Consider the following 15,247-nt stretch of genomic DNA (forward strand, 5'->3'; position numbering starts at 1 on the left):
CATTGTCATTTGTCTCTAGGTATTTTTTGAGGAGATGGGGAAGGAGAATGAGTGAAACAGGTAAGGGAGATTAAGGGGTACAAAAGTAAATAAATAGAATCCATTAGTCTGTTTTGCACTTTGAAAAATTTGTGATCTTTCTACTTTTTTTAAATTTCTTTTTGGCTGCGTTGTGTCTTTGTTGCTACGTGCAGGCTTTCTCTGGTTGCAGCGAGCAGGGGCTACTTTTCATTGCAGCACGTGGGCTTCACATTGTGGTGGCTTCTCTTGATGTGGAGCACAGGCTCTAGGTGCGTGGGCTTCAGCAGTCGCAGTATGCAGGCTCAGTAGTTGCAGCACATAGGCCCTAGAGCGTGTGGGGTTCAGTAGTTATGGCACGTGGGGTCAGTAGTTGCGGTACGCGGGCTCAGTAGTTGTGGTGCACGGGCTTAGCTGCTCCGTGGCACGTGGCATCTTCCTGGGATCGAACCCACGTCCCCTGCATCGGCAGGTGTATTCTTAACCACTGCACCACCAGGGAAGTCCCTATTTTGCACTTTGGGTCTTTCATCCATGCATGATTTTGTAGCATCATATATTCGTCACTTGAAAAATACTGCTTCGCTGGACTATACAGATCTCCCAAATGTTGAAACATTTTGCACTTAATTATTTTAAAGATCACGTTCATTAGTAGTACCATCAGGAAGGTCTTCTGGGTTAGGAAGCTGTGAAGCTCAAGTGGCAGATACAAGTTTTCCAGGATTCTAATTTTCACTCGAACAGCTTATTTCATCATTATCGATAAATAATATCAGTTGTTTTCTTAAAATGACAGGCTCACTTCATTCGAGAAAATGTCACCAAACACCCAAATCTGAATAACCAGAGTTTGTCCGTTCAAGTAATACGGTGTTCCATGAAGAAAGAGGTGGTTCAGCACCCAATGCATTCATACAGGTGCTTTCCAGGAGAAAGCCATCGTGCTTCAGAATACAGATGGTTTTGTTAGTTGGTTCTTACTTCAGTGACCAGTGAAAAACCTGACTGCATACAGTTGGATACCACTGCCTTGATCTGTGCTAAGGTGACAGCAGGTTTGCTCACAATGCTTTTGTCCCATTAACACAAATATCCATATAGCAAAAGGGCTAACATCTTAATATTATTACAGAAATACTGTGGACTTTGTGGACCCTGGAAAAGGTCTCAGGGAAGGGTCTGTGGATCATGCTTTGAGAACCACTGTTCTATAGTGACACCCATAATACACCTGGGACTCCCAGCTAATCTAATTCCTAGTATTACAGGTAGCTACAGTGAGACTCAAATTAAAAAAAAAAATAAATCACTGTGTCTTCTTTGGAAAAAAAACGTCTAATTCAGGTCCTCTGCCCATTTTTTAATCAGATTGTTTGGGTCTTTTTCGATACTGAGTTGTATGAGTTCTTGTAATTTTGGATATTAACCCTTTATTGGATGTATCATTTGCAAATACCTTCTCCCATTCAATAGGTTGCCCATTTGTTCTGGTGAGGATTTCCTTCACTGTGCAAAGCTTTTTTTTAGATGGATGCAGTCCCATTTATTTATTTGCCTGAGGTGCATGGAAAGATGCTCAACGTCACTCATCATCAGGGAAATGCAATCGAACCACAAGATATTACCTCAGAACTGTCAGAATGGCTGTCATCAAAAAGACAAGAAATAATAAGTGTCAGTGAGGATGTGGAGAAAAAGGAACTCATGCACAGGTGGTGGGAATGTAAATTGGTAGCTACTATGCAAAACAGTATGGTAGTTCCTCAAAAAATTAAAAATGGAACTACCATATGATCTAGTAATTACACTCTGGGTATTTATCCGAAGCAAACAAAAACACTAATAAAAGATATATGCACCCCTGTGTTCAGTGCAGCATTATTTATAGTAGCCAAGATACAGAAGCAACCTATGTGTACATCAATAAATGACTGGGTAAGATGAGGTCTGTGTGTGTATATGTATACACACACACACACACAACGGAATATATACACAAATGAGGTATATATACACACTAAAATATGTGGAATCTAAAAAACAAAGCAAACGAACAAATGAAACAAACAGACTCATCAATACAGAGAACAAATGTGGTTGCAGAGGGGGGGGCGATGGGCAAACTAAGTGAAAGGGATTAACAGGCACAAACTTCCAGTTATGAGTCACAGACCTAATGTCAGCACAGGGAATATAGTCAATAATATTTTAATAACTTTGTATGGTGACAGATGGTAACTAGACTTACTGTGATCATTTTGTAATGTATAAAACTATCATCACTATACTGTACACCTGAAACATACTATAAGTTAATTATACATCAATAAAAATAAGTCAATCAACATTAGATATCCTTAACTTACAAACCTGGTGGACTCAGCAAATTCCACTGTGATTTTGGCCCCCATAGAGCATTAACTTGTCAGGCTTCTCGTACAGCCACACCCTCGCCTACTTACATCATGCTGTGGTGGGATGCTCTGCACACAGCCCTTCCGTTGGCTTTCACCTGTCCACAGTGGGCTAGGACCCAGCCTGAGCTCCTGGCTGATTCCGTCAGGCACCTGGACAGTGAGGTACTGGGCCAGGTTCTGCACGCAGCTGCAGCAGTGTTCCAGCGCCTGCTCCTTTGAGCCTCCACTAAACTGCACCCGGAACATACGACTCTTGTTCTGTGTGACAAATCAGAAGATATCCTCAGTGACCCTCGTGTCCTATCACTTTACTTTTATTTACTGTGAGGTCTTCCCTTTGTTTGAAGGGGAAGAGGTATGAATAAGGGAGTAGTTACCCTAGATTGTTGATGTGGGTATAGAAAAGCCATTAGTTTTCTTCTCCCTTTTGGGAGCTGTTCCTCATACTAAACTCATTTCCCTCAAGGAACTGGCAGACATCAGCAAAAATGGAAAAGCCCATATCATAAAGACCAGGAAGGTCACTATACTGACTGCAGTAAAAGATCAATGTTTTGTCTTACTTTGGAACAAAGGTTTCATACCATCTAATTCCTCAGGTGGAAAATCAGTGAAGCTAATAGTCCTGGCTCAACAAAGTTTTCCAAACCTGAGTATATAAAAGAGCTAACCAGGTAGGTACACATTAAACAAGCCAGTGAATTTGAAAAACAAAACGGGATAAGGGGACAGGCAAATGCTGAGAGCTAATGTATCTCATATTAATAATCTGTAGTGCCCTTTATCCTTAAAGAGGCCAGACTTAATGTACAAATCACACAGACAAATGAATCACATGTTGCCTTTAATTTGCTGTATGAGTTACACCCCCTGGCAAGTCCACAAATATGGGAGAGATGCAATTCAAATTTTTAGAAGTGGCAACTACATCAAATTTATTTAATTGTAAGTTTAAAAATAGAACTAAATTGTAACAATAACAATAAACCTATTATTTTAATAGACGTAGTTTCCTTTTTCTAGTCTGATATCCTGCCTAGTTTTAGAGGACTCAGCTTACACAAAAGCCACCCCAAATGGGTGGTATGTATTGTGTACCTTTGTTCAATTTCTTCTGTGAAGAAATTCAGATGCTAACAGTAACAGCATTTTTCATTTATTAAATACACAAGTCACACTGCTAACTGGAAAATGTTTCTAACCACAGTTAACAAAATCCTGAAAGTTCCTATAAGTGAAAATCCTTGATTTTCCTGTTCACAGTTTACCCTATTTAAATTTTTAGATAAAGCCATCAAGCAAAGCCACATCTTTAGGATATAGAAAACTTGGCATGGCTAAGTAGTGGTAAGGTATCATGTCTAGAAGAATAGACACCACTCCCCCTTTACTGCCTCTGTTGGGTTCTCTTCATTTTTTAATACGTTTAATTTTTTTCTCCTGAGTATAAAAGTAATCCATTATCACTGCCCCCTCCAACAATGAAAAAATATGAATATTTTTCTTACGTGTATTAGTCATTCGTATTTTTTCTTTTGTGTATTGCCTATTCACTTCCTCAGCCATTTTTCTCTTGGATGAATAATCCCCAAATTATCAAGAGTCTTTGAAAGCTAACTTTCCTTAAGGAAGGGGAAAGAACTGATAAGAGAACTCTACATTCAGGTTTTGGTAATTCTATTAGTCTTCTGTGAAACTGAGCTTTCTTGTTTACAATTAATTAGTTGTTTCCAGCTCACCCTAGTTTAGACTGTACCTGGGTACATCTATATGAAATACCTTTATATTAGCTATTTCCATGATGATTCTGTAATTAACCTTTTGAGAAATAATCACATAAAAAATTATGCCTCATAGCTAGATGAAAGCTATATGTAGAAACACAATTATTAAGTATATAAGTAGAGCAGAAATCTCAGACCACTTGTCTAGAGGTATCTATATACATATATATGTGAGTGTACATTAAGAATGAGTTCAGACAGTTAAGGGTTTCTTTGAAATGTAGTTCCAAGAAATGACAGGGAAGGTTTTATGTCTGGTAGCCTAACTGATGTTTTGCTCCATGTTTGCTTCTGTAAAATTCTCGGACAGAATTTGAGCTTATCATCAGAAACCAGAAATACCACTTCAATACATGTGGACCCAAGATAAAGCCAAGGTACATCAGGAAAAATCTGAAAATGAGGTATCTTCATCCCACATCCTTAGTGTCACAATAGAAAACCTGCCACATGGTTAACAAAAAGGACTCCTAGGTTGAAAATCTTGATGAGATTTATTTTTATACCATAATTAAAAGTCAGAAAGAGCTCCTTGTTGTGAAATGAAAGTTTTTCAAGTATATACTAACAGCCATGAACTGTCCCAAATAAACAGTCTCCAGTGTCTATCATCTATGGAGATTAGCTCAAAATAATACACACACACACATTGGCCACGCCACACGACTTGTGGGATCTCAGTTCCCCTACCAGGGATTAAACCCAGGCCCTTGGCAGTGAAAGCATGGAGTCCCAACCCCTGGACCACCAGCGAATTCCCCAAATTACTATATTTTAAGTTGTTCCCATTCTGCTTCAAAACACTTAATTTCAAGTTCTTACAACTAATAGAAAACTCCTTGAGGAAACAAGTTAAGGGTAAGTGCCTGTCTCTGTACATTTATCTTCACGTACATACAAGAAATCTGGGAAGCACTGGGCCAATTAAATGCTGACTCACAAGTGTGAATGGCATCTCCATGCAGATAGCTAATGTTACAGGGTATAGCATGCAGGAAGACGCAGGGCCCAGTTAGTACCATGTAGGAAGACAGCCAAGGAGACATGAAAATCCTCACAAACATAGGCATGTTTTCCTGCTGGTTTCAGATTCCTCACCCAGATGTATAAGAAATTTCCCATCACCACTAGGAGCCCACCGGAGCAGTTTTCCCCACCACTAGAAGTGAATTCCTCTATGTAGAAATTGGGATTGGGGTTATATGGACTTCACCAGAGAAGGGACAAACACTTTCTTTGATCCTTTGCTTTGAAACAAAGAGGTGATACTCAAGGCTGAAGCTAGACAAAACCATGAAAAAATCCTTCAGTGAGTTACTGGAGGTGGGGACAGTGGTTTAGGGTTACTCCTTTGAACCAAAGTCTCTTCAGATACGTTAGCCAATCAGCCAAGACCATTTTGATTACAATTACTGCAAAAAAGGAAGCCCACCTTACAAGTAGGCAGATCTTACACAATCTACTTATTTTGGCCAGAGAGAAAAGAAATATAATCTTTATTGCCCCCTGAATTTAAGTTTTAAATTTCTGTCAAAGGAATGAAAGTTTTATTTCAAAATACTTCTATTTGTCAATTTAAACAAGAATATTTGTTATGTAATACTTGGTTAACTAAAAGTTATCCAAGGCAAGAAGCACTAAAGTTGTGTACCCTTTGCCAGGTAAGGCAAAAAGAAGAATCTGTTGGCTCAGTATTAATATATCAATAGATCAAAGGATTAAAAAAAATGAAACAAATCATGATCTTGATAGGTGTTAAAATGTAATTTGTAATCCTGATAAAACTATTAGTAAATAAACTATATCTGAAAGACTATCTCCCTAACATGGTAAAGAATATCCAATCAACAGCCAGAAATATTCTTCATGTCTAAATACTGGTTCCCATTCAAGTCAGTAAGATGTCAAGGATGGCTGTATAATTGTCTAATTACAGGGTTCTGGAAGGTCTAGATAATTCAGTAAGGTGAGAAAAGTAGTAAGTACAAACTATGGGAAGTAAATTACCATTGTTTGCAGATTATAAAATTACTTTCCTAAAAATTAAATTATCAGAGCTAATAAAAGTTTAGTTAGGAAGCTAAATTTAAAATAATTCAGAAAAAATCTAGTAATAGCAGCTAGAAATATGTTTGGGATAAAGAATACCATTTACAATAACAAAAGGATCCTAAACTTAAATATTTAAAAATCTGTATATGAAGTATATGATATATATACAAATATCACATATAAAATTATATAACTACACAAAATACATTTTTTTCTATATAACATCTATACATGTATTTTATATGTAATCTCTATATATAGAGTAAAGATTTTGAAGAGGAAAATTAGGCAAAAGCAGTAGACAGGTGATTCACAGAAGAAATACAGATGGCTAAGAAACACAAAAAATATTCATTCCCATTAGTTACCAAAGAAATGCAAATTAAACGAAGATGCTCAGTTTTGCTTATCAAATTGGAAACTTGTTTTTAAATTTAAATTATATCATCCAGTTGGAGAGGATGTGGATAAATGAGCATTTTTACATATCATTAGTGCTGCAGAAACAGGGACAACCTATCTGGAAGGCACATTTACAAAATAAACATTCATACTTTTAGTACTTCTATCTCAAGAACCCTGTAAATAAATCCTTACGAAAATCAAAACATTTTTACAGTAGTGAAAAATCAGGAATTACTTAACGGGCTCATGGTGCATCCAAATAGTAAAAATACTAGGTAGTCATGGAGAATCATGTTTTCAAAGACTTAAGAAATGACTTGGTATAATGTTCCAGATATAACGTTACATGAGGAAAGCAGGATACAAAGCACTCTGTGTACCACAATCCCAAATTTATAAATTATCTATATGGCAGACACTGTTCATTTGCCATGAGCCAATCCACACCAGAGACTGGAAAAGCCAAACACTCATTTGCTAATCGTGGCAGATTGGGATGGCCACAGTACACTGTTCTGGTCCATGAGACAGAAGCAGACATCTGTCAGGGGTTGTGGGAGGTGGAGAGCCTTACAAGAAAGTTTATGCTTTCCTTACAAAAGGAACAGATGAAGCTGGTCTCCTATGAATGGAAATACAACAGAGCTGTAGTAGCCATTTTGAAAATGTGAGGGAGAGGCCGAGGGAATTGCAAAGGTGTTGACCTCAGCAGGGTGGAGTTGCTGAGCCAATTGCTAGCTACTGCCTGCTTCTGGATTTCATATATAGTCAAAAAAATAACCCCCTATTTTGGGGGGCCATTATATGTGGATTTTCTGTCACATGCATCTGAACACTATCCTAATGGATACAATATATATGCCTAGTAAAAACTTCAAAATGTTAATTATTATTTTTGAGTGATCAAATTATTTTTTATTTTTCTCTTTAATTTAAAAATTTGACATAATCAGGAAAAAATTAAACCTCAAATATCAGACATATGGCATGGTGTAACTTTGTAAGACACCTACATTCATGCAGCATGACACAGTCCTGGGCTGGAAGTCAGAAGACCAATGGGTGGCCCAGTTTTCTGACAGCTAGTTGGCTATTGGCTTATGTTGAATTCAGTTTCCTCACATGTAAAATGAAAACAGGAGCTCCTGAATGTTTTGAGTATGTGCTCCAGACCCCTTCGGCAGTCTGGTGAAGCCAGAGGACCCTTCTCAGAACGATGTTTTTAATCACATAAAATATATAAGAGTACAAAAGAAACCAAGTATACTGAAATAATTCATTACAATATTAAAACACTAATTTGTAAACTAATAATATACATGCTTCCTTATTAATGTACTCAATAAAAAGATCTAGCAGCAGGACTAACAACCACCATAATACTGGGGTAGTGATGAGCATAAATGACATTTAAGATATCTTAAACAACTGAAATGTGATATGAAGATATGTGATTTCTACTGGTGCAAATGTGGTCTGATGTCAACATTTATAATTGAAGGAGATGATATATTTCAGTTAAAGGTCAGTGAAGGGACTTCCCTGGTGGCGCAGTGGCTGGGAATCCGCCTGCCAATGCAGGGGACACAGGTTTGAGCCCTGGTCCGGGGAGATCCCACATGCTGCGGAGCAACTAAGCCCATGCACCACAACTACAGAGCCGGCGGCGTGCCGTATCTACTGAAGCCGTGGGCCTAGAGCCCGTGCTCCGCAACAAGAGAAGCCACAGCGATGAGAAGTCCGTGTGCCGTAACCAAGAGTGGCCTCCACGTGCAGCAGCGAAGACCCAATGCAGCCAAAAATAAATTAATTAATAATGTTTTTTAAAAGTCAGTGAAAATCCATGGAGTTCATGGACCTTCTGAATTCTCTGAGGATCCTTTGGAGGGACTGATAAAGACCCTCCTATTAGATGCTCTTGAACACCTCTTTCAACTCAGTCTATGAGACCATTAAAAATTATGATCTTTTACCTAAATTTCAATATTATCTAGTCAGTGAATGTTAACAGATTGGTTTTTATAGTTATTTCTGAAAGAAAAGAATCCAGGTGATTAATCTTCATGTTGCTTTGATGAGGATCATTCTTTACGTTTAATACAGCTAGGAAGCAAATAAAAGGGAATTTTATTATTTAGTATTAAAGAGAAAAAATGAAAAGACATATTTAGTGAAGTATTTGAAAATGCACACCTTTTAAACATCTAAATAGCAAGACAAACAATGATGTAAGTCCACCTCCTCCCATTTTGTGCTGGGGGATGGAAAATGGTTGCACAGCTCTGTCAGACAGGTACTGAAAGATCAATCAAAGCCCTGGCTCTTCAGCAACATCCTCTTACTAACAATGCTTCTGCCTCTTAACACTCCTTGTTTCATGTTTTGCTCATAATGCAAACTTTTCTTAAACGTGTTCTTCCCAGTACCATTTCACCTGCAAAGAGAAGCTCCTGCACCCACTCCCATACACACTTAGCAGATAAGAAGGGTATGATCAGTTGCTTATAAACAGTTGGCCAAGGGCTTCCCTGGTGGCGCGGTGGTTGAGTCCGCCTGCCGATGCAGGGGACACAGGTTCGTGCCCCGGTCCGGGAAGATCCCACATGCCGCGGAGCGGCTAGGCCCGTGAGCCATGGCCGCTGAGCCTGCGCGTCCGGAGCCTGTGCTCCGCAACGGGAGAGGCCACAGCAGTGAGAAGCCCGCGTACCGCAAAAACAAAACAAAAAAAACCAAAAAACAGTTGGCCGCAAAGCATCTTGCCTTTATCGTTGTTCCAAACAACAGACAATCCATGCGTCTTACAATCTTCAACCAGTTCTTGCTACCAACGAGTGAAAACCCTTCCTGAAACAAAATAATTAAACAAAATTAGCAACAGAAGCAAAAAGGGACACGAAGAATAGCTGTGGTGCAGCTGCTTCCTATTAGAAAGTTGTCTATTAATTTATTCTGTAACTTAAGCGCAACAGAAATGACTCAATATTACCAATTACCAAAGATGACCCTTCCAGTGAGTCCCAGTGTCCTTAGTGTTCTTCCTACATCACGATCAACATTAATAGTCTCAGCTTTTATTCCTTTTCTTAACCTTTTCATATTGAAAATCAATAAACTATTAAAGATAGTAAATGCCCATAGTCATATTTGCTATAAGATACATTTCTATGCCTCTAGAATTTGCCAAAATGTGAGTTTATAATCTCTGGAAGCCAAGAGTTTCCATTATACTCATTTATTAAGTTATCTGCCATATCCCCAACTATATAGTGAGATTTCATGAGAATCTTATTTTCAGATTCCTATGAATGGAAAACTTGAAGCAATTTGGTTTTGGATGCTGAATGCTTAGTTCTTCATTTCAATCTGAAAAAACAAAAAGGCAAAGAGGGCAGTAGAGGGCACACAAGTCTCAAAAGAGGGACAACTGCTGGATCCTAAAGGTGTAAAGATAAACTTTTTCTGTAGTTTACTAATAAAGTAAATGGAGTGGACTGTCTAATGATTATGGCTACTTATAAGCTCAGTTACGCAGCCCATTAAGTTAGAATGTGTTTACAATTCAGTAGAACTCATCCAAGGAACTGATAAACGGACAGTATGCAAAACCATGCAACTGCATCTGCCTTGTACTGTTAGTCCACCACAGTCAGCGGAGGCTGCTGGAGGGATGTGAGAAGTCTACAGCTCTTTAAAAAACAAAAAGTTTTTTGAACTCTCACAAAGTCTCTCTTCCTAGATCTGAATATGACAAAAGCTACAACTTCCAAAGAAATTTGTAGTCCAGGAAAACTGGGTTAATTCTTTCACAGTTTTCAGTAACAAAAGGAAAAAAAGAGTCCATTCTAAAATGGTGATTCTAAAAGTTTTATCATCAATAGGAGGTTTAATGAAAAAATAAATTAGGCAAACCATTTGTGATTTCTTCTTAAAACTCTCAGAATTAGCAAAAAGAAACATGTTCCTTATTACATCCCCAACATGTAGATTCTGTGGTTTAAAATGGCAGTATGTGGGGAAACTAGTGCACATACACACATTGCTAGTAGGAGTGCAAACTGGTACAACTCTTATGGAGGACAATATGGTGATATCAAAATTATGAATGCTTTTACTCTTTAACCCAGCAACCTCAATATGGGAGATTCACTTCACAGATCAACCTGCACACATATGAAGTGATGCATGGACAAGGTTAAGCATTTCTGTATTTTTAATGGTAAAAGATTGGAAACAAGTATACATCAACAGGGGACTGGTAAAATAAAGTATGATACTCTATGCAATGGAATACTATACAACTGTAAAAAAAACAGCTCTGTATCAGTGATGTCCAGTAGAAATTACAGTTTGAGCCACATGTGTGATTTTAATAGTAGCCACATTTTAGAAGCAAAAAGAAATTGGTAAAATTTTACTACTTAATATATCAAAAACATTATTATTTCAACATGCAAACATTGTAAAACATTATTAAGATAGTTTTTTTGTACTAAGTCTTTGAAATTCAGTGCACCATTCACACTATACCACATTTCAATTTAGATGCTGTATTTTAAATGGTTAAAGTGAAATGCAATCCTACCAAAACAACAGAGTTGAGTTTAATGGGAAAATATTTTACAGTGCTTCCATTTATAAACCTAAATGTAAATTAAATAAAATTTAAAATTCTGTTTTTGGCTCTCAGACTTCAGACTATACTACAAAGCTACAGTAATCAAGACAGTATGGTACTGGCTCAAAAATAGAAATATAGATCAATGGAACAGGATAGAAAGCCCAGAGATAAACCCATGCACCTATGGTCACCTTATTTTTGACAAAGGAGGCAAGAATATACAATGGAGAAAAGACAGCCTCTTCAATAAGTGGTGCTGGGAAAACTGGACAGCTACATGTAAAAGAATGAAATTAGGACACTCCCTAACACCATACACAAGAATAAACTCAAAATGGATTAAAGACCTAAATGTAAGACCAGACACTATAAAACTCTTAGAGGAAAACATAGGAAGAACACTCTTTGACATAAATCACAGCAAGATCCTTTTTGACCCACCTCCTAGAGAAATGGAAATAAAAACAAAAATAAACAAATGGGACCTAACGAAACTTAAAAGCTTTTGCACAGCAAAGGAAACCATAAACAAGACAAAAAGACAACCCTCAGAATGGGAGAAAATATTTGCAAATGAAGCAACTGACAAAGGATTAATCTCCAAAATTTACAAGCAGCTCATGCAGCTCAATATCAAAACAAACAACCCAATCCAAAAACAGGCAGAAGACCTAAATAGACATTTCTCCAAAGAAGATATACAGATGGCCAACAAACACATGAAAGGATGCTCAACATCACTAATCAACAGAGAAATGCAAATCAAAACTACAATGAGATATCACCTCACACCAGTCAGAATGGCCATCATCAAAAAATCTACAAACAATAAATGCTGGAGAGGGTGTGGAGAAAAGGGAACCCTCCTGCACTGTTGGTGGGAATGTAAATTGATACAGCCACTATGGAGAACAGTATGGAGGTTCCTTAAAAAACTAAAAATAGAACTACCATACGACCCAGCAATCCCACTACTGGGCATATACCCTGAGAAAACCATAATTCAAAAAGAGTCATGTACCACAATGTTCACTGCAGCTCTATTTACAGTAGCCAGGACATGGAAGCAACCTAAGTGTCCACTGACAGATGAATGGATAAAGAAGATGTGGCACATATATACAGTGGAATATTACTCAGCCATAAAAAGAAACAAAACTGAGTTATTTGTAGTGAGGTGGATGGACCTAGAGTCTGTCATACAGAGTGAAGTAAATCAGAAAGAGAAAAACAAATACCGTATGCTAACACATATATATGGAATCTAAAAAAACAAAAACCTAGGGGCAGGACAGGAATAAAGATGCAGACATTGAGAATGGACTTGAGGACACGGGGAGGGGGAAGGGTGAGCTGGGACAAAGTCAGAGAGTGGCATGCATATATATACACTACCAAATGTAAAATAGATAGCTAGTGGGCAGCAGCCACATAGCACAGGGAGATCAGCTCGGTGCTCTGTGACCACCTAGAGGGGTGGGATAGGGAGGGTGGTAGGGAGGGAGACGCAAGAGGGAGGGGATATGGGGATATATGTATATTTATAGCTGATTCACTTTGTTATAAAGCAGAAACTAACACACCATTGTAAAACAATTATACTCCAATAAAGATGTTTAAAAAAAATTTTTTTAATTCTGTTTTTCAGTTGCATCAAGCATATTTCAAGTGCTCAGTAGCCACATATGGCCTGTAGCTCCCTTCCCGGACAGTGCAGGTCTATATGTATTGATCTGTAAGATATACTGTTCAGCAGAAAAGCAAGCTGCAGAACAATGTCCATGATGTGGTACCTTTGTATAAGAAAGGGAGAGAACATACGATGTATATTCTTATTATTTGCTTGTATTTACATTTTAAAAACTGGAAGGATTAGTACACAAGAGACTAATAAAAAGTTATCTGTAGGGAGTGGGAATGAACAGTGCAGATGGGGCAGGGGTTGAAGTAAATTTTTTTACTATATATCTTTTTATATTGTTTTGATTTTTGAACCACATTAAACCCCATATGCATGCATGTGGGAATATTTAGGCAAACAAGGATTCCCATTCCAATATGGCATAAACTCAAGGAAGAGGTGAAAGCAGGACCTAAATAAATGATAAGTCTATGGGAACTCTGTACCATCTTTACAACTTTTCTGTAAATCCAAAGCTATTCTAGAATAAAAAGTTTATTAGAAAAGAAATGAGCAGTTCTTGGCCCTGGCCTGGCCTCACCTCTTCCTACCTCTAGTCCACTTTGTGTCTTATGAGACATCTCCATTTGGCTAGCTCACAGATCCCTCCATGTAAACTCGCCCAGATTGGGACAGTTCTTCTCCACACACATTGCCATTCCCACACGTTGCCACCCCCGTGAACGGCATCATTCACCAGTCACCCCAAGTGATCAACCTGGTATCCTGGTGGACTCCTTTCCTCACTTCTCCCTCAATACCAATCAATCCCCAGGTCCTAGAGATCCAATCCCCAGGCTTTTCCATCTCACCATCCTCTCCACTTACACTGTCACTGCTGCATCTGGCGGCTCCTCACACCTTGATTTCGTTGTATAGCTTGTTCCTAAAATGGCCTTCCTTTTTCACTGATCTTTGAAAACCTTGCTGTATCTCAACCATTCCCCACAAGGCAAAGCTGGCTGACCTCTCAGAATTCTATGCCGTCTCAGGATCTTAGTGTACTTATCATGCTGTATTGTAACTAGTTACATTTCTTTGTCCCTGATAAGAATAAGAATCCCTAGGCAGGGCAAGGCAGGTTCTAGAATGTGTCTTATTACCCCCTGAATCCTCAGCAACTGTCACAATATTCAGCAAAGGCTACTAGGTCAGCTCCAGCAGCCCCTCAGTTCAGGACTCTGCAGTGGCTATGCCGGGAATGGGTACGGCCTTCCTCCCCAGCAACGCCTCTGAGGTGAGCCACTTAATGGCTCCTCCTCTTCAATTTGTCCAAACCATCTTTCTTTAGAACTTCATACATCTCTTCCCTCTGCCTTTCCCCTCTGACTTTTTACCTAATTAACCTCTAAACACTGTTCATTTCACCCTAATCTCAACTGGGACACACTATCACACTTTCCCATAGCCCTGTACTTTTTTCTTTCATAGCATTTATCACAGTTTGTGTGTGTGTCTGTAGTGATTATTTACTTAATGTTTATTTTTTCACTAGACTATAACCCCATGTAACAGGCAGGGGCTATGTTTGTTTTGCTTACCATTAAACATACAACACCTATTAGAGACTTTGACATGTGAACATGTTTCAGTAAGTTTTGAGTGAATGGAACTTTATGAAAATTAACGAAATACTTCATGCCAATATCATTTCTTGGGAACAGTGAGGTCCACAGATTTGTTACCTGTCCGATGATGCAGAACACCTTACTTTTTTTTTTTTTTTTTTTTGGCTGCACCACGTGGCTTGAGGGATCTTAGCTCCCTGACCAGGAATCAAACCCACGCCCTCAGCAGTGAAAGCACAGAGTCCTAACCACTGGACCACCAGGGAATTCCCTACTTACACTCATCTTATTCAAGATGCAGAAAGAACTTTTTAATCCTAATATTTGGGGATTTAGTAAAGAATTCTGTGCACCTAACCACTTGTCATTCATATATTCCTACATTTTAATAATTGAGCTCCTTATCTTTGAAAATCCACCTCTTAGAATCTCCTTTAAGGCTTGTCCTTCTGGTGAATTCAGTTTAGCTCAACTGATGACTCTTCTGTGCTGCCTTTTCTAACTTTCTCAGACAGTTAAGTGGCCTGCTCTGTGCTCCCACAGCACACTGTAGCTGCTGCTATTGAAACACTCACCATCACTAAGCTCCTACTATGGCCGGCCACTGCGCTAGGCCTTAAAAAAGACATGGAATCTGCCCAAGGGGAAGGGAGAATGAATCACACTCACCGAAGGAGCTTCTCTCCCTAGCGCCTGGGATA

The 15,247-nt window shown here is 38.6% G+C and overlaps 1 protein-coding gene across 2 annotated transcripts in view; it reads right to left on the reverse strand.

The window, feature by feature from the left end:
• REC114 (REC114 meiotic recombination protein) overlaps positions 1–15,247 on the reverse strand; it is a 98,888-nt gene that overhangs the window by 9,872 nt on the left and 73,769 nt on the right. The window contains exons 3-4 of one of the 2 annotated variants that reach the window (XM_004276283.3): positions 9,440–9,523; positions 2,484–2,696 (exon numbers count right to left, since the gene is read on the reverse strand). In XM_004276283.3, coding sequence (XP_004276331.1) covers positions 2,484–2,696; positions 9,440–9,523 — 297 coding nt within the window. Of the gene's footprint in view, positions 1–2,483; positions 2,697–9,197; positions 9,524–15,247 lie in introns of those variants that run through there. The other variant, XR_007475819.1, reaches the window with a different exon arrangement.

The sequence above is a fragment of the Orcinus orca genome, chromosome 2, assembly GCF_937001465.1.
Source record: "Orcinus orca chromosome 2, mOrcOrc1.1, whole genome shotgun sequence".
Taxonomy (NCBI): Eukaryota; Metazoa; Chordata; class Mammalia; order Artiodactyla; family Delphinidae; genus Orcinus; species Orcinus orca.